Source organism: Branchiostoma belcheri, unplaced genomic scaffold, assembly GCF_001625305.1.
Source record: "Branchiostoma belcheri isolate BF01 breed outbred unplaced genomic scaffold, Haploidv18h27 scaffold25, whole genome shotgun sequence".
In the NCBI taxonomy this organism is placed as follows: Eukaryota; Metazoa; Chordata; class Leptocardii; order Amphioxiformes; family Branchiostomatidae; genus Branchiostoma; species Branchiostoma belcheri.
Window position 1 is genome coordinate 658,731 of NW_017803854.1, and position 27,355 is coordinate 686,085.

General features: G+C 42.1%; 5 protein-coding genes across 8 annotated transcripts in view; 3 read left to right on the forward strand and 2 right to left on the reverse strand.

Annotated features, from left to right (window-relative positions):
* Positions 1-46: 46 nt before the first annotated feature.
* Positions 47-3,401, reverse strand: LOC109471557. Of its 2 annotated transcripts, none has more exons than XM_019770908.1 (6): positions 3,215-3,401; positions 2,677-2,757; positions 2,305-2,338; positions 1,555-1,675; positions 966-1,102; positions 47-587 (listed from the first exon to the last, which is right to left on the reverse strand). In XM_019770908.1, exons 2-6 carry the CDS (start codon positions 2,730-2,732, stop codon positions 507-509), a joined length of 429 nt encoding a protein of 142 aa, XP_019626467.1. In that variant the 5' UTR covers positions 2,733-2,757; positions 3,215-3,401; the 3' UTR covers positions 47-506. The 2 variants fall into 2 exon arrangements, with proteins under 2 accessions (XP_019626467.1, XP_019626466.1); XM_019770907.1 differs by having other exon boundaries at positions 2,677-2,753; positions 3,210-3,401.
* A 12,928-nt stretch (positions 3,402-16,329) lies between these two features.
* Positions 16,330-17,799, forward strand: LOC109471354 (inositol-pentakisphosphate 2-kinase-like). The gene has a single exon (XM_019770644.1). It carries the CDS (start codon positions 16,330-16,332, stop codon positions 17,797-17,799), a length of 1,470 nt encoding a protein of 489 aa, XP_019626203.1.
* A 737-nt stretch (positions 17,800-18,536) lies between these two features.
* On the forward strand, positions 18,537-20,700 carry LOC109471355 (Fanconi anemia group I protein-like). Its single transcript, XM_019770645.1, has 8 exons — positions 18,537-18,620; positions 18,854-18,929; positions 19,120-19,208; positions 19,357-19,506; positions 19,778-19,863; positions 20,113-20,180; positions 20,329-20,389; positions 20,655-20,700. The coding sequence occupies exons 1-8, from the start codon at positions 18,537-18,539 to the stop codon at positions 20,698-20,700; spliced, it is 660 nt and encodes a 219-aa protein (XP_019626204.1).
* Positions 20,701-22,184: 1,484 nt separating this feature from the next.
* Positions 22,185-27,355, forward strand: part of LOC109471574 (Fanconi anemia group I protein-like) — a 36,305-nt gene continuing 31,134 nt past the window's right edge. The window contains exons 1-5 of the mRNA XM_019770924.1: positions 22,185-22,307; positions 22,612-22,704; positions 23,115-23,193; positions 23,631-23,688; positions 24,364-24,544. Of these exons, the coding sequence (XP_019626483.1) occupies positions 22,188-22,307; positions 22,612-22,704; positions 23,115-23,193; positions 23,631-23,688; positions 24,364-24,544 (531 nt within the window). The 5' untranslated portion in view covers positions 22,185-22,187. The remainder of the gene's footprint in view (positions 22,308-22,611; positions 22,705-23,114; positions 23,194-23,630; positions 23,689-24,363; positions 24,545-27,355) is intronic.
* The window catches only part of LOC109471463 (beta-1,4 N-acetylgalactosaminyltransferase 1-like), an 18,880-nt gene continuing 17,042 nt past the window's right edge, over positions 25,518-27,355 (reverse strand). For all 3 annotated transcript variants that reach the window (XM_019770792.1, XM_019770791.1, XM_019770790.1), the window contains exons 9-10: positions 26,640-26,877; positions 25,518-25,747 (exon numbers count right to left, since the gene is read on the reverse strand). In XM_019770792.1, the coding sequence (XP_019626351.1) occupies positions 25,557-25,747; positions 26,640-26,877 (429 nt within the window). In that variant the 3' untranslated portion in view covers positions 25,518-25,556. The remainder of the gene's footprint in view (positions 25,748-26,639; positions 26,878-27,355) is intronic.

A 27,355-nucleotide genomic window follows, 5' to 3' on the forward strand; every position in this document is an offset into this window, starting at 1 on the left:
AGTAGTACATTTCCTGAAAAGAGATAAGATGCTCAAAAGTCCATGCATGAACGATCTTGTCATCCAACATTTTTTGCAGAACAAAATTTTCAGAAGCCTCCGTCTTTTTCCCCCACCCCCAATCCTACATTGTCTGTCCCAAAACATCAACAATCCTTCACAACCCATCCTTCACTTGCCCCTGAAGCTGGACTTTATCACCAAAAGATAGCCTAAGTCCAATACTTAGGTGTCTACTAAAACCAAGAGCCGCAATGTGCAATAGCAACATGGCCGGTGTATCCAGTATATATGACAAGATACATTGGCACATGTTAAAGGGGGCCGCTACTTCTCACCACAAGTCTGCCACTCTTTGGAGAGTCTCTAGTAGTGATCTTTCTATGGCATCATAAGCTCTAGGACCTACTTATGAGTAGGTACTATGATGGTTTAAGACCTACACTGTCGCACTGATTGTGCCTTACAGCAAAGACAACAAAGAAATTTTGAAGACGATCTAAGGTCTAAGGAGTCGGCTTGTCAGCGTTGACCACCACCTCCATAAGATCTTGCTCGGGTACGTCAACTTCATTCTCAATGTGCACCTGCAGGAAAAGTGTAAAGAGACTCTTTTTACACAACCAAGTCTTTTATTCAGCTGACATTTCGGTGACCGTATGCCACCTTCCTCAGGGCAATTCTGACGGGTTCACATTGCACTGCAGCACAGGTGTAACAGTGGGGGGTTTATAGGCGCTACCAACAGATCCGGCAAATGGTTCGAACCCCGGCCCGGGACCAGAAGGGTTTTTACTGGCTCCTGTTTCTTACACAGGTGTCGCTGCTATAGATGCATTCCCAAACCCCAAACCAAATATTTACATATCTACACGTGTGAATACAGGGAAATGTATCTACAATGTGTGGGAGTTGGACATATACATAATTGTGGTCAGTTATTAAACAGTTACAGACTTACACACCTGTAAGTTGGGTGCCCGTGCCGTGTCAGACATCACTCCCTCACATCTCTCACAGCTCTCCTGGCACTGGTTCAGCGCGGTGAGGGTGACCGGGTCATACTGCATGGCCAGCTCACAGTTCAGCATGTGGGCTCGCACTGTGGACAGGATTTGGGGAACATGGTTAAAGGTAGCCTGTGTATATAAGTCCTTTGTCTGACGCTTGCAGAACCACCAACCCAAGTGGTAAACTATCAGGAAGCCAGCAAATACAATGCAATTTCAGGGCAACAAAACTGGATTTTCTGGTCATTCTTTTAATATTTAATGACTCCACTCTCATAGTTATCTGTGAGGCAAAAATGTGATGTTGCTGACAGAAAACTTGCTTGTATTGTACCATGGGTTGGGTGTAGCGACTGGATTTATGGATGATACAAAAAAATAATGGGACTCCTCCTCACATGGCAGTATTCCAAATGGTTCAAGTATGAAATAATGGTGAAACTGTGGTAAGAAATAGCAGTAGATGTCCGAATGTCATACAGATTTCCTTGAACAGGGACACCAAGCAAGGATTTGATAATCCAGAACATTTTTTGTCACTCACTGCTGTTCTTGTTGAGCTGTTCCTCCATAGTAACCAGCTGTTTGTTCAGGTTGTCAATGGTGACCTTGTTGTCCTGGTAACTGTAGCCATCACCTCCACCCTCCTCTGTGGACTGTGCAACCTAGAGATGGAGAAGTCATACATGGGGGCCTGCATGCCCTTTTTCATAAGGCCATGTTGATTTGATTATATGGATGACATCCGCGCACGCATGAATTTTCGGCCGTTTCCAAAAAAAAAAGTTTTCAACCATACTGTAAATCGTACAAAACAGTTGCAAAATGAGCAAAAATATACCATAAGTTACAAAAAAAATTAACAAAAACTATACCAATGTCGTAGAATGCCAAAATCAAACGAAAAAAAGACAAAATTGTAAAGAAATAAACTTGAAGACTAGATTATTCGCCAAACCATATTCTGTGCCATTTGCTCAACCCTCATGACCACGTAGATTTCATAATGAAAAGAACTTTTTTTTTTTGCAAAACTTTTTTTTTATTCGCACGCACGCATCAGTTTTGGGGCTCCCAGAGGATGTCATCCATATAATCAAATCAACATGGCCTAAGGTGTATTAAATTGGGCCTTTTTAGTCTTTCTAATCCGTAGGCAGCCGCCCCAAAAATCAACGTAATTCATAATAGTACATTAGCCCCATAGCCTAAAGCTGTAATCAGCTCTTTGAATTTAACGTAATTCTTAATCAGCGGCGAAAATTTTGCATAATTCGTAATCAGTGTCTCTCACCTGCTGTATTCCTCTGTTGAACTGGTCATCGCCACTGTGAAGAGGGCAGAGCAAATTATTTTTAGAATTCTGATATGACAGCAACCTAATAAGCGCTATCAAGATAATTATTTGATAGCCTCTAAAGTGCCACAATTCCATTTATGTGTGATGTAGTTTGATCTGTCAATGCAATGCAATGAATTGAAATAAAATCAAACATGTCAATGTAGATCACTTGTATTTAACCTCGAGCTCCTTGCTGGTTTTTAGATATGTTATTCAGGAAAAGTCCATGATGTCTTTCACTATGAACTAACAGACTGTGAACATTTAATCTTCAAGCAGACTGAATATGGATATGGAGAATATGGACCAGCAAAATCAACAAACCTGCTGTACATTCTGGAGTCGGACACGAAAGAAATGCTGGTTTGACCGGTCGCCATTTTCTCTGAGATGTTTTCAGACTTGGAAGAGAAAAGATTCAGATAGTGGAGACAATACTTAGATGCTTTAAAATAGCGAACTTTCACGGTAAAATCAAACGTTCGGTGGCAACAAAATGGTGGTTTGACTGCTGCGTACACTTCTGTGTTTTGTTTCGTATCGATTTATTTTGCATCGAACCGGATCTAGAGAGGCACTAACTTGAGCCGGAATCACAACACAAAACTAGCTCAGATTGTAGGTGAAATACTTATAACTTATAGAAATGAGTTCTTGATAGTAAATTTCTAACGAAGAGATATTTTAGGATCTTTACGCTACTGTATGTGTAGAAGTAAAACGACGTCAATAGAGTTGTTCACCGTGACAGATGAATTTGGCAGTGCGTTCGTATCAAACTACAAAACGATACGACGAATTTACTCGATATTTTGAACCAGAAGTGTACTCTGTGGGTACTGAAGACATTTCCATACCTTGTTTTATCAGATATGAAGACGTTTTCTCCTGTTTTATGCACGAAATTCAGCCTCCAGGTCGGCCCATCGGCGTCGTCTGCTAGCCACTGCTTCTGACGGACTCGGGTATCTTCGGTAAAGTTCGGAAAGCCGAGTGCCTACCGGGAATTTCAAGTCAACTTAATCAAATAACAAAACTAACATTCATACAAATGACTGTTTCGAAGATTATTTGAAGCTTCAGAGCTGGAATATTTGGCTGTAGACATTTTATTTTCAAATTTCGTAAGTTGTCAAAGTTTTGAGGGTCACGTGACGTCATTATTTGGGTGGCCATTTTGGTGACCCACGTGATGAGAGTTTTGTGAATGGTTTGTTGACTTTCCAAACTTTTCTGTTTATTTTGTCGACGTTTAGAGATTGTTCAACGGTTCTGTGTATTGTACAGAATGTTGTAAACATGGTAGGGATGTAGGGATATGTTTTGTTTGTCAGTATAAAGCGGTAGCAAATCTTTGAGATGTGAAAACCACTAGTAACTTTGTAGCTCCCCCCCCGCCAAGAAAACAACAACATATTAATTTATGCTCCTGCAAAATAAATGAAACATAGAAGTTTAAGATATTACTACATTTGATTATGGACGTTGAGAAAATTAAGGCACAAATTGGGTGCACTTTTGTTCTTGAACTTGCAACTTAAATGTTTGTAATGTTGTTGTTTTAACTTGAATAGATAACAATTATTTGCCTGCATATTTTTCAACCTCACAGCTCACACATACACAAATTATCATACAAATAGCGGTTTTGTTCACTGGACTTTGCTTAGGTTGCAAATTTGATTGTAAAATTGTTCGTCATAAAACATGCAGATATCTGTCATCTCAAATTGAGTGTTTTTTTTTTATTGCTGCATTGCTGTAATGTATCCGTTATAGTACCTTTCTCATCCTTTTTTTTTTTCTAGTTGGCTTGAACAAGAATGGCCAAGGAGACATCTGGTCATGTTGTCGTTCGCTGCACTCAGTGCTGCCATGTGTTCTGTAAGCCGAAGCAGACGTCGCAACCAAACTCACAGAAATTTCTTCTCCATTTGTTTTTCTAGTCAGTTCAAAAAGGATGGCCAAAAATTGTCTTTCGTAAAAGTTAGTCAACCAAACAGCCTGCCTGTAATTTATCTCAAGATGGTGAGGGAGTGTTGTTGATCTTTTCGAAGGCAGAATTCAGGACCAAACTCACAGAACTCTTCTCCTTTTGTTTTCCAGTCAGCTTGAACAAGAATGGCCAAGGAGTCTGGGCATGTTGTCATTCGCTGCACTCAGTGCTGACATCTGCCATCTCAATGTTGTTTTGTTTAGAAGATAAAGCAAAGGCAGAATTTGACTGAAACTTCTCTTTTTTTGTCATTCCAGTCGGCGTGAAGTATGGCAAAGGAGTCTGGTCATGTTGTCGTTCGCTGCACTCAGTGCTGCCATGTGTTCTGCAAGCCGAAGCTGCTGCCGTGCCTGCACACCTTCTGTGAGACGTGCGTCTTTAAGGTCCAGGAGGAGGCGGACAAGGAGAAGGTCTTCTCGTGTCCCGTACAGACCTGTAAGGAGGAGGTTGCCAAGGGTGACAATGGTGAGTATCAGAATTAAGGAGGTTAGATACAAGTTATATTTAACCTCCTTGTCAGAATAAAAAGATTCTTTTTTCCACAACCAGGTGGTTTTTAAGTTTTAAGTTTTATTCAGCCGACATTTCAGTGAACGTCTGTCCCCTTCCTCAGGGCAATTCTGACTGGTTCACATTACACAACACAGGTGTCACTGCTATATGTGGATGTGTTCCCAAACTACTAGTATTCATGAGTATTGGCTGTGGGAGGAAGATTGTTCTTTTGAGGGTCTGCATGCCTTTTTCTGTGACTGTGAGGCTCATTCACTGTTAATCGCAGCCATCGGACAAGAGGGCAATAGCCACGAGTCTTAACTTCTTGTCTGGAATATGTGTTGCATTACATCGTATTTTTCCTTCCTTTTTCTGTAGACCTTACGGACAACATCCTTGTTGCAAACATCATCAATGCGAAGTCCGTAGCCTGTGCTAAGAAGGAGAGTGTGAAGTGCACCAGCTGTGACAACCTGCTGGAGGCCTCACACCGCTGTCTGGACTGCCAGAGGTTCCTCTGTGTCAACTGTCATGCAGCGCACAAGCATATGCAGGTAGGGGGTGCTGCCAGGCATTTCTTAAGTTTTTCTTTTAGATTACGGCTAAAATTAGTCTGAGTGTGTAACTCAAACTCTGCCATCCGTGGATTCAGTGGCCATTGGGAGGGCAGCAACCGTAAAGCGATTTAATCAGGCTAGGCTAAAATGATCCAATTAAAAAAGTTTGACAATGCATTGGTATTGTTTCAAGGACCAGTAGTCCATCTGTTTGCTTTTGGACAAATATTTCACCCGATTTACCGAAGAAAACGTTGCTTCTGAAAATGTGTCAAATGATGTTGCAGTGTTCAAAGGGTTTGAAATTCAGATGTCAGATCAAAAATCCTATAGCCTTACCAGTGGTCAATAAAAAAAAAAGACTCTGAGGCTAGTGTTCCCCAATTTGTGCTAGGGTCAGTTGGGAAACGAAAGACACAACATTTTCCACCTAGGTCTTATAAGTAACTATATGTAAGAATGATCTTCATATTCCCATGATTGCTTTTCACAAATACTGTTTTGTTTGCAGATTTTCCGCAGCCACAGGATCCAGAACATCTCCGAGTTCTTCAGCCAGCAGCAGGCTCAGAAGAGGCCGCTGTACTGCTCCAAACACCAGGGGGAGACCCTGGAACTGTTCTGTGAGACCTCAGGGATGCTGTGCTGTAGCAAATGTGTGGAGGAGAACACAACCATACCCAGGTGATTTTGTTTTCAAAAAGTGGCCTGTCGGCCAAACAAGCAAATCAAGATAAGAAAAGGCCTCATTCATTCATTCATACGTTGGTGTCACATCATAATGAGAAAAAAAAACGTTTGTCAGGGCTCTAAATACTTTTTTTCTGCATAACTGCACTGTTGGTTTAAAAATGACCTGTACCAGACAAGTCTTACCTGCACCACTCAGACTTTTAGAAGTGTGGATCATACAAAAAACTGTTCAGAAACCTTTGTATAAAGTATAACAATTGCAAGTTTTATGTGGATTGTGATTGTTGTGTACTAGTAGTTACGATAGCTGTACTTTTGTAAAAGATCAGTGCAGTTCAGTTCCCCTGTCAAGGGCTTCTGCGATACATGTACTGTGACTTTTGGAAGTTCAATAAACCAGTCATAAGTTTTACAGTTTGTTCCCAACTGTATGTGTTCCCATGGAACAGAAATAACTACAAGTCCCCGGATGAGATAGCAGCCAGCTACAGGCAGACTCTTCGCTCCAGCATCACTGGCCTGGAGAAGAAACTACAGACAATGGAGGGGGAAAGGGACAGGTATGGTACCAGTCTGTGGAATGTTTTGTTTCCTTAGTGCTATCTGTGACGCAATCCTGCTGGTTAGCAGTATGGTTCAAATGAGTCAAAATATCATGAACGTGGATTCTCTGAAGTGTGATGTCACCCTGAGTCAAAGGTATACCTTTGACTCAAGATTGATGTCACATTTCAAAGAATCCACCTGACTACCAACACATATGAACCTTCATGATATCATGAACTTATCATTACCGTTACCACATTATTTATCTTTCGTCACCCTCCCTGCAGTTGCCGCCTCCTTGAAGATTAAGTTCTGTGGACATGTCCATTTTCTTGAGACTGTGAAATTTTACTGTTGTGAGACAAAGTGATGAACTACTGTAACAGTACTACCCTGTGTGTCCAGGTTTGACAGGGCGTTGGCTCTCCTCCTGGAGAAACAGAACCGAGCTGAGGCAGAAATCGTCAGGTCTGCTTCTGAGCTCATCAGCAAGGTGGGTGGTGGTTGGGTGCTATGGTCCATCCTGTCATTACGTATAATGTCATTACTCGATCGATCATTTGCATCCTGTCTTTTTCTTTTGGGGGCACTTTGTGTATACTTGAGCACCTGTCCAAGGTGGCTGCTTTTCCTCAGACCTCTGGGTGGTTGCCTTGGGCTAGCCTCTACCAGGTTTCAGAAGTGGTAGGAAAGGATAGAAATTTGCCAAATAGACAGATGACATGCCAGGGGAGGTGGTAAATGTACTCCTTAGTGGACCAACTCCCCTGGCATGTCATCTGTCTATTTGGCAAATTTCTACTCTTCTACTCAAGCCTGGTAGAGGCTAGCCCTGGGCATGTTTGACAGTAGAGATATGCACAAATAAAATCTGTTGTCATTTGGAGGTTGAATGAACCATAACCAATACCAACATAGCAGTAGAGAGCCATTAACCAATGACTACTTCAGTGTACTAAAGGTTAAACTGTTTCCCAGGTAGAGGAGGCTCGTCAGTGCAGCCTGGCGGAGTTGTCGAGTGTAGTGGAGGAGAAGAGAAGACGGCTGGTGGAGGGTAAGGAGGAGATGCTTCAGCTGTACTCCCGGGGAGAACACAGCTGTACACAGGCACGCAGTCTGCTGGCACTGGCTACTGACGCAGAGCTGCTTATGCTCATGGACAAGTTCCAACAGGTGGGGACAGTTCACTAACTGTAACAGCAACAGAAAACTAGAAATAGCTGTACTCCCGGGGAGAACACAGCTGTACACAGGCACACAGTCTCCTGGCTCTGGCTACTGACGCAGAGCTGCTTATGCTCATGGACAAGTTCCAACAGGTGGGGACAGTTCACTACTGTAACTGTAACAGAAAACTAGAAATAGCTGTACTCCTGGGGAGAACACAGCTGTACACAGGCACACAGTCTCCTGGCTCTGGCTACTGACGCAGAGCTGCTTATGCTCATGGACAAGTTCCAACAGGTGGGGACAGTTCACTACTGTAACTGTAACAGAAAACTAGAAATAGCTGTACTCCCGGGGAGAACACAGCTGTACACAGGCACACAGTCTTCTGGCTCTGGCTACCGACGCAGAGCTGCTGATTCTCATGGACAAGTTTCAGCAGGTGGGAACAGTTCACTACTGTTCACTACTGTAACAGAAAGCTAGAACACTACTGTAACAGAAAGCTAGAACACTACTGTAACAGAAAGCTAGAACACTACTGTAACAGAAAGCTAGAACACTACTATAACAGAAAACTAGAAATAGCTGTACTCCCGGGGAGAACACAGCTGTACACAGGCTCGCAGTCTGCTGGCACTGGCTACTGATGCAGAGCTGCTGATTCTTATGGACAAGTTTCAGCAGGTGCAGTGTTAGAAATACTAGTATCTGCAGTCTGCATCTCACTATAGAAAACAAGAAGTCAAAGATCTCACACCTCAATGATGTAGTTTTTGTGAATTTCTTCTTTCGATATATTGTGCCAGTATCCACTATCCAGGCATTTGTAAGATGTCCAAGAATTGCATTTTCTTGGAAGTATTGTTTTGGGTGCCTGAGCTATGGGTTTGTCTGTCTGATTACCCAGAGTAGGTTGACAGCACATGGGTTGGGGATGATTGACAGGCAGAACGACAGGCAGAACGACAGAAGTTCAAAAAGTCAGTCAGGACATGGGGTGAAATTTTTTTTTGTTAAACATATTCTATTTTTCCTCCAGAGACTCGAGGAGTTGACCAGCTATGACCTTCGAGGTGACCTTGAGGACACCTTGTCGCTGTACTTCCACTCCTCAGAGGTCAGTGTGGAGACCTTAAAGAACAAGCTGGGATATCTTCAGACTGGCTCCATCGTGCCACAAGATGTGCTAGCAGCAGGTAAGGCCATACCAATTTAATTTGTTGATTCTCAGATTTTTTCAGACAACAATATGAAGCAACAGGGTGAAAAACAATGCCTATATAGGTATAGGCATCATATCCTGGAGGCATCATTATGATAGACCTAAATGCTACAATTATAGGAGCCATGAAGTACCTTTTAATCAAAGCACTGCATTGCTAGATGTAAAACTGTAACAACTACGAAGAAAAGGACTTTCCTTAACTTTTGGGGCCAAAATATGAGTATTTCGGACTTAATTCAGAACCTTTAAAATACATCCCAAAATTCTGACATCTCTGTTTTCTCATTGGTTGATGTTGTCTCCAGGTGATGGTATCGCCATGGCGACAGCCGGGGAGGAGGAGATGGTTACCATAGCGACCGGGTGCGACCACGTGAGGACCATGATCGGGTCCATCCGCGCGGAGCTGGTGGATCCTGCGGGCGTGGCCATACCGGCAACTGTTCATGACAATTTCAACGGCACGTACTCTCTGTACTACACGCCACAGCTGGCAGGGCCGCATAGGTAAGCATACAGGAAATGTAGAACTGTTGCAGTGGATTTGTTTCACGGTTCTACAAAATTGTTTCCAGCACAAACTTTATACACCACTATAACAGTAACCTTCTTAATTCCCACCTACTGCAAAGTGAAGAAAACCACTGCAAAGGCAGTCTTCAATCTGTTTCATCAAAGGATGCACAAGTTTGCATTTATCTTGTTCACTAGCTGTACTATGGTGAGCTTGAGAATTGATGTAATCCTTCATTGTCTAATTATACAATCTTTCAACACACAGTAAAAGGCTTTATTTGCTCAGTTACTGAAAGAGTCACTTTGGTAAAAGAACACAGTAAAGTAAATAAATAAATATTAAAGAAATACGAAGAAAAGGGGAAAGAAGATCAGCTTTCAAACTGTTTTTTGCCTCACCTGTAGGTTGTCCATCAAGATCTGTGGCCACCACATCCGGGGAAGCCCCTTCTCCATTCACGTCGCTCCGGCCCCCAACAGGGACTCACACAGACAGACTTCGGCCCTCAAGCCAACAAAAGCAACAACCGCGATACCCCGTGGTAGGAGGCCTGACGGGAGCCCGCGTCGATGGAGCCAGGAGGGTAAGAAGGAGGCAATCAACAGGATCACCAGACACCTGGGGAGGCTCGGTGTTCAGGACTTTGTGAAGACTGCAGCAGGACAGGGGCAGACAGAGAGACTTCACGCAGCTGACAGCAGCCTGCAGTTTGTGGGAGATCCCAGCACACAGAAGGACAGGGCTGGTGCAGAAAGTCAGGCTGCTGTTAGACTGAGGACCAGGGCTGAAGATGACATGGCAGCAGCCAGCAGGAACACAGATGAAGATGACAAGATAGTGGCAAGCAGCAAGGCAGAAGATGAAAGTGTTCCCAAGAGCGACGGTTCTGATGGAAACAACAACCAAGCGGCGACTCCGTGGGTTGGGCCGCGGCGGAAGCTGAGCTTGGACGGGGCTCGTTCGCTGAGCCGCCACTCCTCTCCCGAGAAGAACGGCGCAAAAACGTGCAACAGCGATGAGGAAAATGAGACCGAAGATTGCTCCGATGAAAAGCCCACAAAGTCAACAAACAGTTTTACCTTCCGTAAGCTGTACTCTGACATCGAGCAAGAAGAGAAGGAGGCAACAAACATAGATTCTTCTAATAAGGATGTTCTAGAAATCCCGCAGGCAAAATTCGAGCTGCGCACCCCACTCTTCCCTCCTGACAGCTCCGATAGCATTCCTGCCACTTCAGATCCACAGAACACTCCGCTGGTCAATGGTGAAGTAAGTGAAGAAAAGTTGGAAGGAACAAACAGCAATGACATTAATGTATCAGGGTGTGAGAAAACCTCCACAGGGAAACAGGCAGCAGGAGTGTCCATGGTCAATGGAAGTGTGGACAAGCCCACAGAGAAAGCTAACAAATCCTCGGGGAATGATGAAAAACCTAAGCCAAGGTAAGTATACTAATAAGTAAATATTAATGTTTACATAATGTGTTGTATGTACATTAATGCTTACAATGTCTTTAACAAAATCATCCCCAAATGCTGACATGAATTAGATGGAGGTCCCGTGTTTGGGGAGAGACACACATCAAGCACTTTTCAAAAAGAGCACATTATCAGGGGTCTTTCCTGGTGTGAATAGATCAAACAGCTAGTCTGATCTCAGGTTTGACATCTTGTACTGTTTGAAGAGGTGATAGTTATCTGTTATGTCAATCCTTCCACAAATATGATAAATCTTCATAGATAAATAAATCTGTCCACAGGTTCAGTATTGATGAGTTGTTCCCGAAGGGTAAGCTGTGGAAGAGTGCACCAGGCCGGCTGGTGACCAGGTTTGGGGGTCGAGGGACTCGTACTGGGGAGTTCAGCTTCCCCATCGGCGTGGCAGTTGACTCTTACGGGGGGATCTTTGTCACAGACACTGGTAACCACAGGGTACAGGTAAGTACACTCATGTCAAGATGTTACTTGCCATACGTTTGCCTCTTTAGAAATTAGATAGACTTAGCAGACATACATACACTTGTCCACAGGTATACAGATGTCACACAATATATACATACCTAGGAAACAGGCAGTTTCTGGTAATTAAATAATGCGTTGTTTCAACTTGATGATTTGCTGCATAATACCTTCTTCAAACATGTACACACATGCACAGACGCACAAAAATCACACATACTGATACCACCCTATGCTAACACCCAAGTTAAGTCCCAAACTCAACAAAGAAATTCTGTCATGATTGTGCATATCAGTTTGAGTCTTTCCTGTTTTTGTGTCAGGTGTTTGATGGAGAAGGCCGTTACAAGTTCCAGTTTGGTGTGAACGGTAACCGGGATGGTGAGTTCCTACGACCCTCTGCCATCGTGGTCACACCTGCAGGAGACATTGTCGTCAAGGATGACAAGAAGGTAGCACAAATTACATGTATACGGCATAACTTCTGCTTTGATAAGAGTCCTACAAGCACTTTATTCATTGGAAACTTACCATATAGCGGGAAAATGTAGGCTGACTACTTCACACTTTTAGCAGTCCTTAACTGTTCACTGACAGGCTCCTAGAATCTTGGTGACTAACTCCTCTAACAGGATGTTAAGAAATGCATTTCCGATTCCAATTGGTAGTTGTGGGAACATGAATAATACCCTCTAGTTAAAGGTGTATGGCCACAAGCCTCAGGCTGAAGACCCAATCAGCCCAACAGTGAGAGTTTGTGTAACAACTGGCTTTTTGAAAATGTTGCTATTCATATTATTTATCTACCTTCTTTTGTTGACTTGTTTGTGCTTCAGATCCAGGTGTTTGACAGTGAGGGACGTTTTGTGCGGAGGTTTGGGGACAACGTGCTCCGGGCTCCGTTTGGGCTGGCACTTACCATGCAGGGACATCTGGTCACAGTCAACGCTCCAAGGTCTTGTATCTCATAATTTCTCTCCCTGTAATTCTATATTGTATGTACATGTATGGTGTGGTCTGTGGTCATGAATCTGTACATGAATCTGTATCTGTGCATAAATATGTATCTGTACATGAATCTGTATCTGATTGCAAATAAAGATATCAGGTGATTGCCATAGAGAGATAGAGAGAGAGATATAGTGTGGTCACAGTTGTCTTAGGCCGTTGTAGAGTTTTGATATCATAGAATGTACATTTCAAGTATGCTGTGATAGAACTGCTGACAAGAGTCTTAAACAGTCTTTAGTCCACTGTGAAGATATCCTGTAATTTAACCCAATGAATGCATATTCTTTGTATTTTATCTTGTAACAGACCACTAATAGAAGACGATGTAGAATTTGATCTGTTTTAAACTGTTTATACAGAAATGGAATCCAGTGTAACACCATTTATTGAAAGCTAGATGGAAGACACTGAATAAGGTTTTTTGTTATCACAAAGTATAGAAGATATACTGTTTTTTGTTTGAAGGTTAATGTTACATGGTAAAGATCATTTCCTTTGCTGTTTGTCTTTACCTCATGTTTATATCCCAACTGCAGACAGGACCCAGCAGCAGTGTTGACCTTCACCTTGACAGGTGACCTTGTACAAAGGTCGCTGTTTGAGCCTGTTCAAGGTCGTCCCAACAAGCTGCGATTCCTGGCTGTCCGTCAGCAGCAACTCATTGTGTCTGACTTGGGTCAGTTTCCTGTTTGCTGAGACTACACTAACTTGTTCATGCATCCAAGGCAAATTTACTGTTGAAAAACTGGAAATATTTTGAATAAGGCAATCAGATATTATATTGCAACACACCGCCCAACATAAGCGCATTTGCATCAGTATTTCATACTTTGAGAGTTTAAAACAGTGCAGAAACAAGCCCCAAGATGAGTCTTTTATTTTCTGAGTGGTACCCCAAAAATCAGCTCAGGATCCTACCACTCACCGTTTCCCATCACAATCTTCAGCATTTTGTCTCCATATGAAGGTCACCAATCTATTAGGCTTGTGCCATAAAACAGCAACTGGATGTGATTTTGGATTTTTCAAATCATATCCAGTTACTTGAGTAACTTGTTTATCTTATTACCTGGATGTCTAACCTTCACCGATGTACTAGTAGCTAGTATTAGGATTGATCTAGACTATTTTATCCAAGAGGAAAAAGGGCCTGTGAGTTAACACAGTTGTGGTTGTCACCAGGTAACAACACCGTGTACATCACAACGCTGGATGGGAAGGCAGTGCTGCAGTTCGGGTCCCAGGGGATAGGGGACGGGCTGCTGAGTGAGCCGGCTGGAGTGGACGTGGACGGCAGCGGGAACATCGTCCTGGCAGACAGCAGGAACTGCAGGGTACAGGTGGGCAGGAATGAGTGAATGAAAGAGAATGAACGAACAAACGAACGAACCGGTTGGCCATCGTCCTGGCAGACTGGCAGAAAAAGATTGATACAGGTGGAAAAATGTTGATTGAGTGACACGTATAGAATGCAGCACAGTGTAGTCCAAATTTTGGTTATGAGACACACACACAGAAAAACACATTTTAATACGAAATGTGCCAAACGTTGAGCAAATTTGGTCTACCTTGTTTGGGGAGTGATTGGAGCAAAGTCAAAGGAAGTTGTCGAATGTGTGACATGGTAGAAAGCTACTCATTTTTTCCTACTGTCTAACTTTGCTGGAAAGATGTTTGACATTCAAGGTCGTTTCCTGTTGTTTCAGGTGTTCAAACCCAGTGGGGAGTTCTACTGTCATGTGGACCTGGAGAATGTGTTTCGCCCCTCGGACATCGCACTGACGAACGACGGATATCTGATCGTGGTGAACTACACACAGCACCACGTCAAGAAATACAAGCTGGGCAAATAAAAGAAGGGGTTGTGCAGAGATTGAAGCAGTATGCTTGTAGAAATGCTTAAGTTATAGGCAGCTTTGTTGATGTGATAGCTGAATAGCTGATTAACAGTGCCTTGTACATCATCGTACAATTTTATGCTGGTGGAATGTAAAACAAGTTTATGTTTTTGCATCATTTCCTAATCTTTTTTTGTGCAGATTGTGTAGAACAGTTTAGAGTGGGAAGGTATGGAGTTTAAGATAAACATTGCAACCTTGAATCATTGCTTGGAATGGAAAGTGTTGCATTGAGAGAAAGCAGGAGTGACTGTTCCCATGAAAAGTTGCAATTCCAGGGGCAGGATGACATGATTGTAAAGCCAGGGGATTCCTTTTGTTGAATTTGTTTTATGGTTTGGTTTTGTTCCATTTTCTCACTATAGATGGTAGTGATGTGTAGTTGGATATTCTTTACTAAACTTAGTAACTGGTTTAAATATTGTTGGTCATTTGTTCTTAGTTTGTTTCTGTATTAGTCCACAGCAAGTAATTTTTATGGATGACATCAGTGTGGGCATTAATTTTCACCTGATTTTGGAAAAAAACATTTGTTGCCCTTTCAGAGCGGTCAACATGCCGAAAATGGGCAAAGATATCTGTTGCCATGCCAGAACGTGGATGGCCGATGAAATGTGAAGAGAGGAAAGAAGAGAAGGCTCTGATTTATTGTTTTGTCTTTTACTTTGTTGCAGTGTGGTATTTCATTCTTTTATGTGTGATGTTGCCGCTGAACAGAAAAATTATTGTTTAACAAGGTTTATGATCTTAAGATATCGAAATCTCATTTTTTTTTTTGCCCGCCTTTTTTTCGCCCAATCGCATCAGATTTGGTGCCTGTGGAGGATGTCAACCATGAAATTTACTTGCTGTTGAAGAAAGTTGAAGAAGGTATCACCACTGTTAAAAAACTTATTTATTCATGTTCCTTTTGTTGAAGAGTTTATGAGAATAAAGCTTTATATATCTTCATACCTTGTGGTTTGTTGTAAGGTTGATATAATGCTGGTTAGTGTTGTTTCGTTACGTTACTTTACTTCAGTTTCTATTTCATATCAATTTAAGCCGGGCTTTACTAACATATGGGCCACCCCATACCTGAGTAAATAGACATCATGCTAAGACAGCCATCACTTTTTCTTTATTTTTTGGCATCTTGTACAGAACTCTTTTTCACTTTTATATTTGATATGAGCACTTCCACCACCGGCCGTACTTAGCCGTGCACCAAGACCTACCCTGGACGTCTATACCCGAGAGGGTTCTGTGCCAGTATTATTAAGATTAAGAAGATAACATCACCATGAAGACCTTAAAATAATTTTGTGAAGGTTTCTACGATTTTATAACTCCCAAAATAAGTTTCGGGCTGTCTTCAAAAGTTTGGAAAGTTAGGAGCCAGCTGAGGGATTGTGGGTAGTTTCGCCCGTCCTGTCCTGTGATCTGATTGGTCGTCATTTCGCGGCAAGCCTCGGTTTCATTTCACCAAGGAAAGATGGCGCCAAATTTGCTGTTGTGAAAGTCCTTCCGAAGTGCAGACGGTTTTTGTCGTTTTACCGATTGTTGGGGATCGTCTTTACAACCTACATCTAATCATCAAGTCTTCAAGTTCATCAGGTAAGCTCAATGTACCTCAAAACGCAAGTATTCTGTTTCTATTGGCTAGTTTTACGTCAGGAAATTTTTCAGCCTAGTCTGCTGGTGTTTTCAGTGGGTTGCGAAACGTTTCGGTCGAAAATTCAGCCTTTTCTTATGCTGGTCATGCTGTGATCGAGTTGATTCTGTGTTGCTATTCGCGAACGCAACTCACCAGTTCCTGATAAAAGCAACGAGTCTTAAATTTTTGACAAATATTTGATAACAAAAGTGTCCCGAACGAGTCTTGACATGCCTGCAACTGAGCGCTGACCCCTGACCTCACGTCGGTCCAAAATGGCGGCGAAAACTGAAAACGCGAACTCGTGGGTTTACAGAGGCGAGGGGAACCGGTGCTTGGCGGTCGGGAACTCATTTTCCAACGAAGTTTACCTTCTAACAAAGCTCAGAGACAAAGTCAGCTCGCACGAGGTGTGTGCAGATGTAAAAAGAAGCGTACAAAACGAAGTTGACTTTGGAAGGTGTGTTCTGCGGCCTCTGATAGGTGAAAAGTACGTGCCAGTCGGGAAAGTTGTGTGCGTGTCAAAAGACTTTCTATCCCAGATTGAGGAGAAGATGAGGAAACACAGGTCCAGCAGACGACTTTTGGAGAAACTAGACCCTGCTGGGTTTGCCGTTTGCCTACCAGATGCCTGTAGTCTTCCAAAGGTGGTAGGGTCCTATGGACACGGCCCTGTTGTCTGTGTTGAAGTGAAACCTAAAACTGGGTTTCTACCAAGGAGTTCTACCATACCTGTTGCTCATCACAAGATACGGCAGTCTGTATGCCGCTACTGCATGCAGCAGTGCTTGAAGCTCCACCAGGGTAAAATACAGGAGAGGTCACAGTACTGCCCCCTAGACCTCTTCTCTGGTACTGCATGCCGCATGGACTTGGCCATCAAGGCTTTGGTGCGGAATCCTCAGAACAACTTCAAAGTGTTCCGGGATGGGCACGTGATCTACTCAGGTGATACTGAAAACCATCAACAACCACTACAGGACTGCCTCACAGCTCTATTTACTGGCAACGACAAAGACAGTAAATATGCACTCCCAGGTGATTTGGGAACACAAAAAATTGATGGCCTTGTTGACAGATTTTCAGAACTGTTGAGACAGATGCTGGTTCATCCATTGGACGAGTCTGAGAGTTGCTATGGCAACACCACGCCCAGTACAACCCCTGAGTGCTGTACAGAAAGTCGGGCAAAACTGCAACAAGGAGACTCACAACTCGGTTTGGTCCCAGGCAGTGTTTTATACAACATTCTGCACGCCCAGCAGTTAGATGTGCTGGACATTGAAGGAATCTACCCACTATACCAGAGACTAGTCGCCCACCTAGACGCACACCCAGAGGATTGGGACACGTGGTGTTTGAAAGGGCCATACGACAACACTCAATGGACAGTGAACCATAATGTTGTCAAGAAATGTATAGAGAACATAGACTCGATAGAGTCAGTGGTTGCATTGGTGAAAGCATTTCTAGTTTCTCTGACAGCTAAAGACGGCTCCGTTATGGTGGCGATGCAGAGGGTAGAAAACGGTGCAGATGTTACGTTACCTGTGGTGACAGATACCGTTGGTAACAAGTACATGTTCAACATACAAGTTGTTGACACCAAACCCAAACCCCTGCACAGGATTCAGAAGTACTTCAGTCTGAACAAGGATATTGTGCAGGCATATATTCAGACTGTTGGCTATTCAAGTGATGGCACTATTGTCAAACAGGAGGCAAGTGAGGAAAGTGTTAAATAAATGTATGTTGATACAGCCATCTCTTTACCAAAATAGATTTATATTTTTATATTGTTCAGTGTGCAATTTACATTTACATTTACCACATACATTTACATTTACATTTACATTTACCTATTTAAGTGTCCACCTTTACATGAGGTGCCAATTTTACCATTTTTGGTGATCCCTTAGATAGTTTTTCCCTTTGGCACAAGCATTACTAACAGTACTGTTTATATTCAGTCAAGATTGATGTTCATGTGCCATTGATGTATTTGCCAGCCATTGTAAAATATGTATTCACATTTACAGAATAAAATGACAGGAATTTCATGTTTACTGCCATTGTTACTTATTTTATATATTTAACCAAACCAAGATGAGTGAGAGTTGGAAAAAAATCTATTGTAGCTCAAATACCAGTACAAAGGTATAGATTGAAATAACATGACTTTGCCACCTAACTAGTGACAATAAGGCCTGTATAGCTTTTCTAAGCACAAGTGGAAATAATATAGGCCTATATGGGTCATGCAGTAATGATGAGATGAAAATTGAGATCATGTAGCTATATAACACTTTTTGAACAGTTTTAAAGAGTGACTGTGAGTGTGGGAGTGATCTTTTCTCTTGATTGTCATATACGTGTATAACAGTTTTTGGACACCCACAAAAAATTTGTTTAGAGAAAATTGCCTAGCAAATGTTGTCCACTCCAACCATAGACTTATTATTTACCCACAGGTTCCACCACAATGGATAAGAAGATCCTTGCCTTGAGTGAAGAAGGAGATGTGGACTCGCTCGCAAAACTTCTGAAAACATTGGGTCCTAACCAGGTAAATAAAACAAGCAGTTGCCATAGACATAAAAAAAGTAACATTCTAGTAGTATTGTTTTTACACAACACAATACAAGGACATTTTCATTACTAAGTGACGAGTAAGATAAACGCCTAATTATTTAAAAGACTCTAGTCTAGATACTTCTGAATTTTCATACACTATTTTTCCTTTCTCATTTAAATGAGATTACACAATATAGATTGCACTGACACTTGATTTTCCTTAAGCTTGAAGAGTTCATCAATGTTCGTGTACTCAGGGGCAAGGGGAACCCTACAACCTTCCTACGAGCTGTGTTCCATGGTGAGTCCTAGTTTTCAACACTCGTTTCTCATTACACTTATGTTGAAAAACTTTCTCACTAGAACAATTTAAATTAGATATGATGTTTTCAATGTGTCATTGTACATGTACTTAGTACAATCATGTACTTTGTAAGAGGAAAGGAAGTAGTGTACTTATTTATTTTGAAAGATGTCTCTTGTGATTGCAGGTTCCCCCTGTGATACAGCAGATGGCACAGCCTTGCGTGTGGGAGTGTTCAAACATGTGTTAGACCTAGAGCTGCTTGGAGATTACTTTGTGAAGTTACATGTATTTTGTTTTTGAAAGATGCCTTGCGTTTGCAGGTTCCCCCTGTGATACAGCGGATGGCACAGCCCTGTGTGTGGGAGTGTTCAAACGTGTTAGACCTCTGATGGGGGAATTGTTATTATTTTGTTGTTAAAAGATTCCTCTTGTGATTGCAGGTGCCCCGTGTGAGACATCAGATGGCACAGCCCTGCGTGTGGGAGTGTTTAAACATGTGTTAGAGCTGCTGGAGGGAGGAGAGGTCAGCTCCAAGATGGGCTCAGAGCTGCTGGGATTTCTACTCATGGAGGTACAGAATACGAGCACGTCAGCACAATCCACTGCGCCTGTGCAAAACCCTGATTTTTTAAAGGTTTTCGTTGGATATTTGGTCACTGTTGCATTAGAATTTTGCCTGTTGCAGGGGATATCTTTTCCGACCTAACATTTGGAAACTACAGATACGTTAACCTTATATATACGTGAATATGACCTTATATGAGATCTGATGTTCTTCCAAAGTACTATGCAGTTTTTGCACAATACATAAGTCTAATATGTTGAATGTTTTGTATCCCCAGGTTGACTTTCTCCCACCTAGTTCTGTAGTTGAGCTTGCTCAGCTGTTTGTGGATGCAGTCAAGAATGGGAATGTCACAAATACCAAGTAAGTAACGGGAACTTCTGAGAATAGCAATCTTTCATGAACATGTATAGCTCTTTTTTTTTAGTAACTTCCCATGACTAAAAATCTTCTTCAGGACACTTTTTCAAGAGGTGGAGTATGGAAGACGAAAGGGTGATTTGCTTCCATAGTAGTGGCAAAAAATGTCCAGGCTGAGAAAGTTCGAAGTGGGGGCAGAAGCATTTGTCTTACTAAAATAACAGCTTTGCACAATTTTGCCTCCTACACCAGGTCTCTAGATCTGTTCTCCAAGCTGTTGTCATCTCTTGCATCCAGGGAGACAGTGGCCTATGGAAATGGTAGGGTACCATTATTTACATGTAGTCATCATATTATATTATAATGTCTTCTAGATAGTAGGCATTTTATCCATTGTGTTGCTCTTCTGATAATCATTTTGGTTGTACATGTTTTCACATGCTAGAGACTTCCTTCTCCTGTGTGCAGGTAACCAGATGACAGGTGCTGAGTGCAAGAGTCACATCCTCAACTCCCTCTGTTCCAGCAGGTGAATTGATAGAAACGTGACTTAAAGATTGTAACAGTAACAGATCCTTTCTGCTATATGTGATAAGTGTGTTGATAGACATGACAATAATTATGGCAGTATTTGTGAGATATGTATGGACTCGTAACCCACGTACAGAGGCTGTTTGTATATATGCCTTGGTACATGGAACATTGTGGCAGTTTCAAAGTTGAACAAAGATGTATTGCACTCTTTGCCTACATGTTAGGTTTACCTGACACATGTTGTTATCACCTGTTCTCAGATGGGACTCCAGCTGTGTGATACACCTGGCCGCTGTCTTCAGGTAATGTCTTCATTACAACAAAACAGAACCATGTGGATTGTTTCTTGTTGAATTAAAAAGGCGACCTACAATACTCTAGCTGTCCCTGACAGACCTGTATTTAGTAATGCTCCCTCAACGGTATGTACCGGTACTAGTGATTCCGTATTTGGGACCTGTACCTAATTGATTTTTCTGGTACTGTACCGGTACTGTGGACCAGTATGCAGCCCTATTCCTGACTGTACCACCAGGTCCTTACCTTTTAAAAAACTGTAGTAACTGTTGATGTAACACAGAAGAAGAGTACATCGTTCCTGACTGTATTGCTACCACCTTGCCTCTCTTCAGAGACGTGCCGACCACCAACGACGAGCTAAAGTTCGTGATGGAGAAAATCCTGCGCTCGTTCCGCCATGTTGATCTGCAGGAGCTGCCCCCGCTCGTGTATCAGCTGTTACTGCTGTCCACTAAAGTAAGGGGGCTACTTTCTACTTAAACTTCAGTGTAAGATCAGCTTTTGAGACTGAGATGTGTGGATTTTACACAGTAACGTTTTATGTTTTAAAAACTGTAATTATTGATATATTAAAAAAATTCAGCATTGTAAAGCTACCTCTGTTACACATTTAAATGAGAATTGTAACAGTACTGTATAATTGGCTAGCCTTTAAAATATCTGTAGGTTAGTTGGGCAATCCTGACTATCATTTTATACAACCCAATAAATCAAAATAAATTAAGCAACACATTAACAGCGTACATGTAAGAATAGAACATTGCAAGTAAAACTCCTCGATCCTTCATCATTACCTTTTCATAGACTAGGTGCCTTTTGTAGACTTAACTTTCCACACAAGAGTAGCATGTCCTTCTGCTGCTAGCTTGTGGCTCACTGAGGCAGAAACTGACTATATTGTATTGTATTTGCAGGGTTTCAAGCGCCTGGTGCTAGAAGGGATCACCTCTTACTTTGCAGAGCAGGACAAGGCTGTTAAACTACAGAAGGATTCAGAACAGAGGTACAGCTGAGACTTTTGATACAATATATGGTTGGCAGTGCTGTTTTTTGCTGTACAGTAGCTGATTTGTGCTGTCATGTAGCTGTATCTTTGCTGTTGTATTGCTGTTTTAGGAGGATATTATGTTGATGCTTTTTTGCTGTTCCACAGTGAAGACATGCTGTCCACGCTGACAGCAGACCAGCTGTGCCACATGGAGGGCACCATCATCCTGCACATCACCTTCTGCTGTTCCATAGCTGTGTATGTGCTGTTCCATAGCTATGTATGTACTATTACATGACATTACTGTCCTTCCCAGTGAGGACATGCTGTCCACCCTGACAGCAGACCAGCTATGCCACATGGAGGGGACCATCATCCTGCACATTACCCTCTGCTGTTCCATAGCTGTGTATGTGCTGTTCCATAGCTGTGTATGTGCTGTTCCATAGCTGTGTATGTGCTTTTACATGTATACTGACCTTGTCTTGCCCTCTATAGTGAGGACATGCTGTCCACCCTGACAGCAGACCAGCTGTGCCACATGGAGGGGACCATCATCCTGCACATCACCTTCGCCATCAAGCAGGACCAGGACCTCGGCAGGGAGCTGGTCAAGTTTCTCAAGGTAGGAGAAGGGAGGACTAATATTATCTGCACCACTCAGACTTTGAGAAGTATGTATCTTACTTAAACTGTTCAGAAACCATTGCCATTATATCTTTTATACTTACATGTAAATACCTAATTTATGCACCTAGTATTTCAAGCCCTGACCAGTTTTTTGGTCAAATATTAATGACTAAATGTTAATGACTGCAACTCTTTCAAGGGTTGTGTGCCTGTGTTAGGAATTGCTAGTAGTAGCTATGTCATGCATGTATACTGACTTGAACTGTCATATTTTAACTCAGTTTTGCTGTTATTCCCAGGCCGGTCAGCAGGGGTCTCTCACCAAGATCCTCTCCCCCTTCAACGTGGCGCTGGCGCTGTCTGTGGCACGGATCCAGAGGTTTGAGGAACCTGTGAGTACCCGAGGGTCTTTTGTCTTTCTCAATTTTTGGTTAAATAAATACCCTCTGTGTTCTAGCCAGCGTCCGTCTTTCTGTCATTTGACCGTATTTTGCCGATCATGACGGATGCAAATTTTGCCCAATCCTTCATCTTTGACAGACAAAATTTGGCATTTAAAGAGATGTCATTAAACTAAGCAGAGTGTACCGTAAAAATTTGCCCCTCAAATGCAGGTAATAGCCTTTCAGAAGGTCAAGATTTGCATGCCTCCTAGGTTTGTTATGTGAAAACCAAATGAAGATAATGGAATAAAATTTAATACCGCCTAGAACACTATTGGGATATTCAAAGAAATGTTTTACCTTTTTAGACCTTCAAAGTACACTTCTGTGCAGTTTCAAACACATCTCTCCCTGTCCAGATCTTTGAGTTCCTGAAGAGTGCCATCAGCCGCAGCTTCAAGGACGAACAGATCAGGCAGGGGTCAAAATGGGTCACAGGTCAGTACATTGTAGGTCATACATCCATAGGTCAGGAGGGGTCAAAGTTGGCGATGACCATATCACATAGCACAGACAGTCTTACACAGGGTAGGATTTAAACTTGGTGACTGGTCAATACTTGTTACAGAGTTAGTAACTTGGATTGAGGTGTTCAAAAACTGATTTTTTCCTAGAACTATCATTGAGAGGAACTCACTGCCACCAAGTACAGAAGGAGCATCATGACTAGATAGCTTTAAACAATGTTTGGAGCTAGATGTACAGTACAAAGGTTAGGTGTAACAAGTTCATGTTGGGTTCAAACCCTACAGTCTGGTCTCAGGTTTCACATCTTTGAAGAGGTGATAGTCACCTGTTATGTCAATCCTTCCACAAATCTTCAGAAATTAATAAATAGACACACATTTATGTGATTTGTGACTTTCTTCTTCTAGAAATGGTTCCCGAGTCCAGTAACGTGACGGAGTCTTTGCTGGAGACTGTGAAAAACAGGTAGGAATGATGATATGTACATTGTATGTTTCTTTAGAACCCTGTCATTTAATTCACTCAGCTTATATTTTTTGTAGTAATGTGTTAGTGGTATTGCAAGAAGGCTGCCTGTGTCTCATCTTAGCCCTGGTGATGACATGCAAAATTATGATGCACCTACGATGGAAGATTTTTTTGTCACGATTGTGCTGTGCATTATAGATTTGAGACCAGGGCTGTACTGAAACCTACTCTAACCCCCTCTCCAGCTCATATGGATGGGACCTTGTACACTCAAATACAGTCTCATATGAGACGTCCTGCCAAAGTGCTATGCACTATACATTAAAGGGTTTTGCAGAGGTACAGTACGTTTTACTGACATGCTACTTTAACCCCCTCCCTACTGTAGTTCCTATGGCTGGGACCATGTGACACAGGGCCTGGTGCAGCTGGGCTTCACTCTTATGGACTCCTTCGGTACTGAAACAATGGTGTAACACAACAGGGCAGTACTGAAACATGCTTTAACTCTCCCTGTCCAGTTCCTACGGTTGGGACCACGTGACGCAGGGCCTGGTACAGCTGGGCTTCACTCTCATGGACTCCTTCAGTACTGAAACAATGGTGTAACACAACAGGGCAGTACTGAAACATGCTTTAGTGACCCACCCCCCTTCTTCCTCTCTACTGTAGCTCCTACGGTTGGGACCACGTGACACAAGGCCTGGTACAGCTGGGCTTCACTCTCATGGACTCCTTCGGCCCGAAGCTGGGACCGGCTGGAAGGGGGGCAGAATCACCCGGAGGGGCACCAAAGTCTCCCAACCAGCTGGCCTGCAGGCTGGGGGCACAGATACTGGTCAACACGTTCAAGGTTAGTACGCTTGTTTCGTCGACGAAGGTTTAACATCCAGGTAATAAGATATGCCAAAAAACATTAATTTTACTCAAGCAACTGGATAGGATTTTGGAAATGGCCAGCCGATTCAGGTAGCATCCACTACCTTTCCGGTGTCACTGACCGTTTCCAAAATCATATCCCGTTTGCTTGAGTAACTGTTTTATGGAGTACGTTTGTTTGATGAGGATCTCCATGAGTGTGCCAATTCGCACTATTCTTCCTGGAGTCCTGGTGATGATGTAATTCAATGTGTGGTTGATATGAGACGGGGGTTCGCTAGGCCTCTATCCGGGTGATTTGTAGTGAAACACCAACTTCCAGTTAGTAGGATTTGGACCATCGCACACCAGGGCATGCCCCTACTCCTGTTTCGAAATTATGCACTGTTAAGTGCCTCTGCACATGTACATGGACTCAAATATGAACAAAACATTGTAAAATTTAACTTTTAATACTTCAACTTCTCTTTAACCTCACAACAATTATACAATCATACTTTTTTAAACATACCTGATAGATTTATGCTGCAATCATATATTGCTTGCACTCTTCTGCAACAAAGCGAAAGTCACTGCTTTTAATTCATTTAGTCACTTTTAATGCAAAATTACATTATACATTGCCAATAACTTTGTTACCTTACAGCAGGACGGAACACATGTTGGCCCCTTCTGTTTTCTTTTCAATTGAATTTACATCTCAATAAGGATGAATAATGCTTGTACATGCATTTTCACATCGTATTGTACATCTTTCATTGATTATTGTCTCTGTACAACAATCATGTACATACAACTTACATGTACATGTAAAAGGAATTATATTACTCATGACAATGTTCAAATGTGGGGAACTACAATGTATATTGTGCGTTGCAAACCAAAAGTACCAGTCATTACACAGAAAATCAACTGGTTCACCCTACACATGCACTAGCAGGTAAGCACACTAACTACGTACTGTTACCAAATGCACTTCCCCTATGCTATGACGTGTGAATGCACTTCAGATTGTACTTGTAAAACCAATGCTTGTCATTTGTGGTGTTGGCCGGCTCCCGAAACTTTCTGTACTTTTTGTCCTGCCAAGGTGGCCTGAATAACTTGCTTGCGTGGTCGATGGTAACATGGGAGCAAGACGCCACCCGTAGGTTCCCAAGGCCATCCATGAAGAACTCTGGAAAAGATACAAATCAACTTTATTGCTCAACAACTGTAGCTGGTACAATGTATGGCAAAGAAACAACAAAGGTACATACACAAACTAATACTAAAATATGATTCTAGCGGGCTAGTCCATAATGATACTAAAGCTAATCTTTTGTGTTTTCTTAGGAAGAGTATTATTACATTTTGTAATTCAGGGAATATGTCAGCTATTTACAATATGGTGTCGCTTTTGTAGTGATTCATAAATGAATTTTCCAACGTACACTGATATCTGAGTAGGACATGAAAGGAGTATTTTAAAGATGTCTGATTTTGAGTGAGGTAGCATATTAACATTCGTTTTGGAAGCTATGGATTGCATCAACTTTTGTCTGTTTTCTTCATATGTTGGACATGACATCATAAAGTGGAATTTGTCTTCAATACCCTCCTTGCAAAGAAGAGTCAGAGAATTTGATGAGAAATTCAATTCTTTACATTGATGGTTTCTCAGTTACTCCCAGAGTTGCCTTGGTAATCAGAACTTTGCCAACTTAACTGTGCAAATGTGACATAATTTAAGTCTAGATATTTTTAACTTGAGGAGAAAGTTGAGGTTGTTCGAACTTGAAATTAAACTTTGTGTAGTGCTTGAGCAGCTACATGCATACATATGTATGGCCAAAGGGCCATAGAAATGAGGATAGGATGGAAATGACTTAGACTTCTTAACTAACAGGTATTGAGAACAATTCAATTTTTTTTAAATTCTTTCATTGGTTCAGTTGTACAAAAGATAGCCAGGGTTGCCCTACTAGTTACAAGACCACTTTAAAGGGGCTAACCCTGGAGACAAGGACAACAATCTACATAAGGACGGGACATTAAAATCAAAGTCGGGAACAATGATTGTTCAATACCTGTGTGTCCTACTCTCGCGAGCCTCGGGTCGAATCGAACATTTTGGACCTTTGTTGTGTCCGCGAGGAAGAAATTTATGACGACGTCAGCCACCACACAGTCTGGGAACCCCTCTACTGTGTGATAGTGTCCTTTAGTTTTGAACAGGCAGTCTCCGAGGGCGTCTCCATCCTCGATTCTCAGTTTATGATTAAAAGTTGTTGGAATGCCAATGTCGTCCCTCACCGCACCACCTATCTATGAGAGAGAACGAAAGGGCTATCAGTTGGAATTCCACTTATATATACAAGAACTAGAACAGTAACATTTGCAAAGCAACTGCTTAATACGTTGATGAAGGTTAGACGTCACATCCTTCAATCATTATGTTTACCTTCGCATGTGGTCTGCTTTGCTATTTCTTACTAAAATATATGGTATAACAGGAGTCTAAATCCCTCCTGCTGTAAAATTGCAACATGATGTAACACGACACCAGTTACCACGGTGACGGGTCATTGACCTTATTTGTTTGGAGAAGAAGAACAAACAGCAAAGTTTTCATAGGGAAATATAATAAAAGAATAAATAGTAAAGCTTCTGTGACACACAATGTCAAAATACAATATATTTGCAACAAGAGTTTTGCTATCACTGCACACATGCTGAAGAATAGGGGCCTCACAACTTTTGCTCCAATGGTTTTATCAAGTTATACAGTCAGTCTGTTGACTTA

Bases quoted from the DNA above. Each gene is read 5' to 3' on its own strand.
- LOC109471557 (XM_019770908.1), bottom strand. From the start codon at position 2,732: ATGGCGACCGGTCAAACCAGCATTTCTTTCGTGTCCGACTCCAGAATG. The intron at 2,339-2,676 runs GTTTGTTGATTT...CCCTCTTCACAG, and splicing joins GACTCCAGAATGTACAGCAG to TGGCGATGACCAGTTCAACA. The intron at 588-965 runs GTGTGTAAGTCT...CTTTTCCTGCAG, and splicing joins CACGGGCACCCAACTTACAG to GTGCACATTGAGAATGAAGT.
- LOC109471354 (XM_019770644.1), top strand. From the start codon at position 16,330: ATGGCGGCGAAAACTGAAAACGCGAACTCGTGGGTTTACAGAGGCGAG.
- LOC109471355 (XM_019770645.1), top strand. From the start codon at position 18,537: ATGGATAAGAAGATCCTTGCCTTGAGTGAAGAAGGAGATGTGGACTCG. The intron at 18,621-18,853 runs GTAAATAAAACA...ATTTTCCTTAAG, and splicing joins AAACATTGGGTCCTAACCAG to CTTGAAGAGTTCATCAATGT. The intron at 20,390-20,654 runs GTGAATTGATAG...ACCTGTTCTCAG, and splicing joins AACTCCCTCTGTTCCAGCAG to ATGGGACTCCAGCTGTGTGA.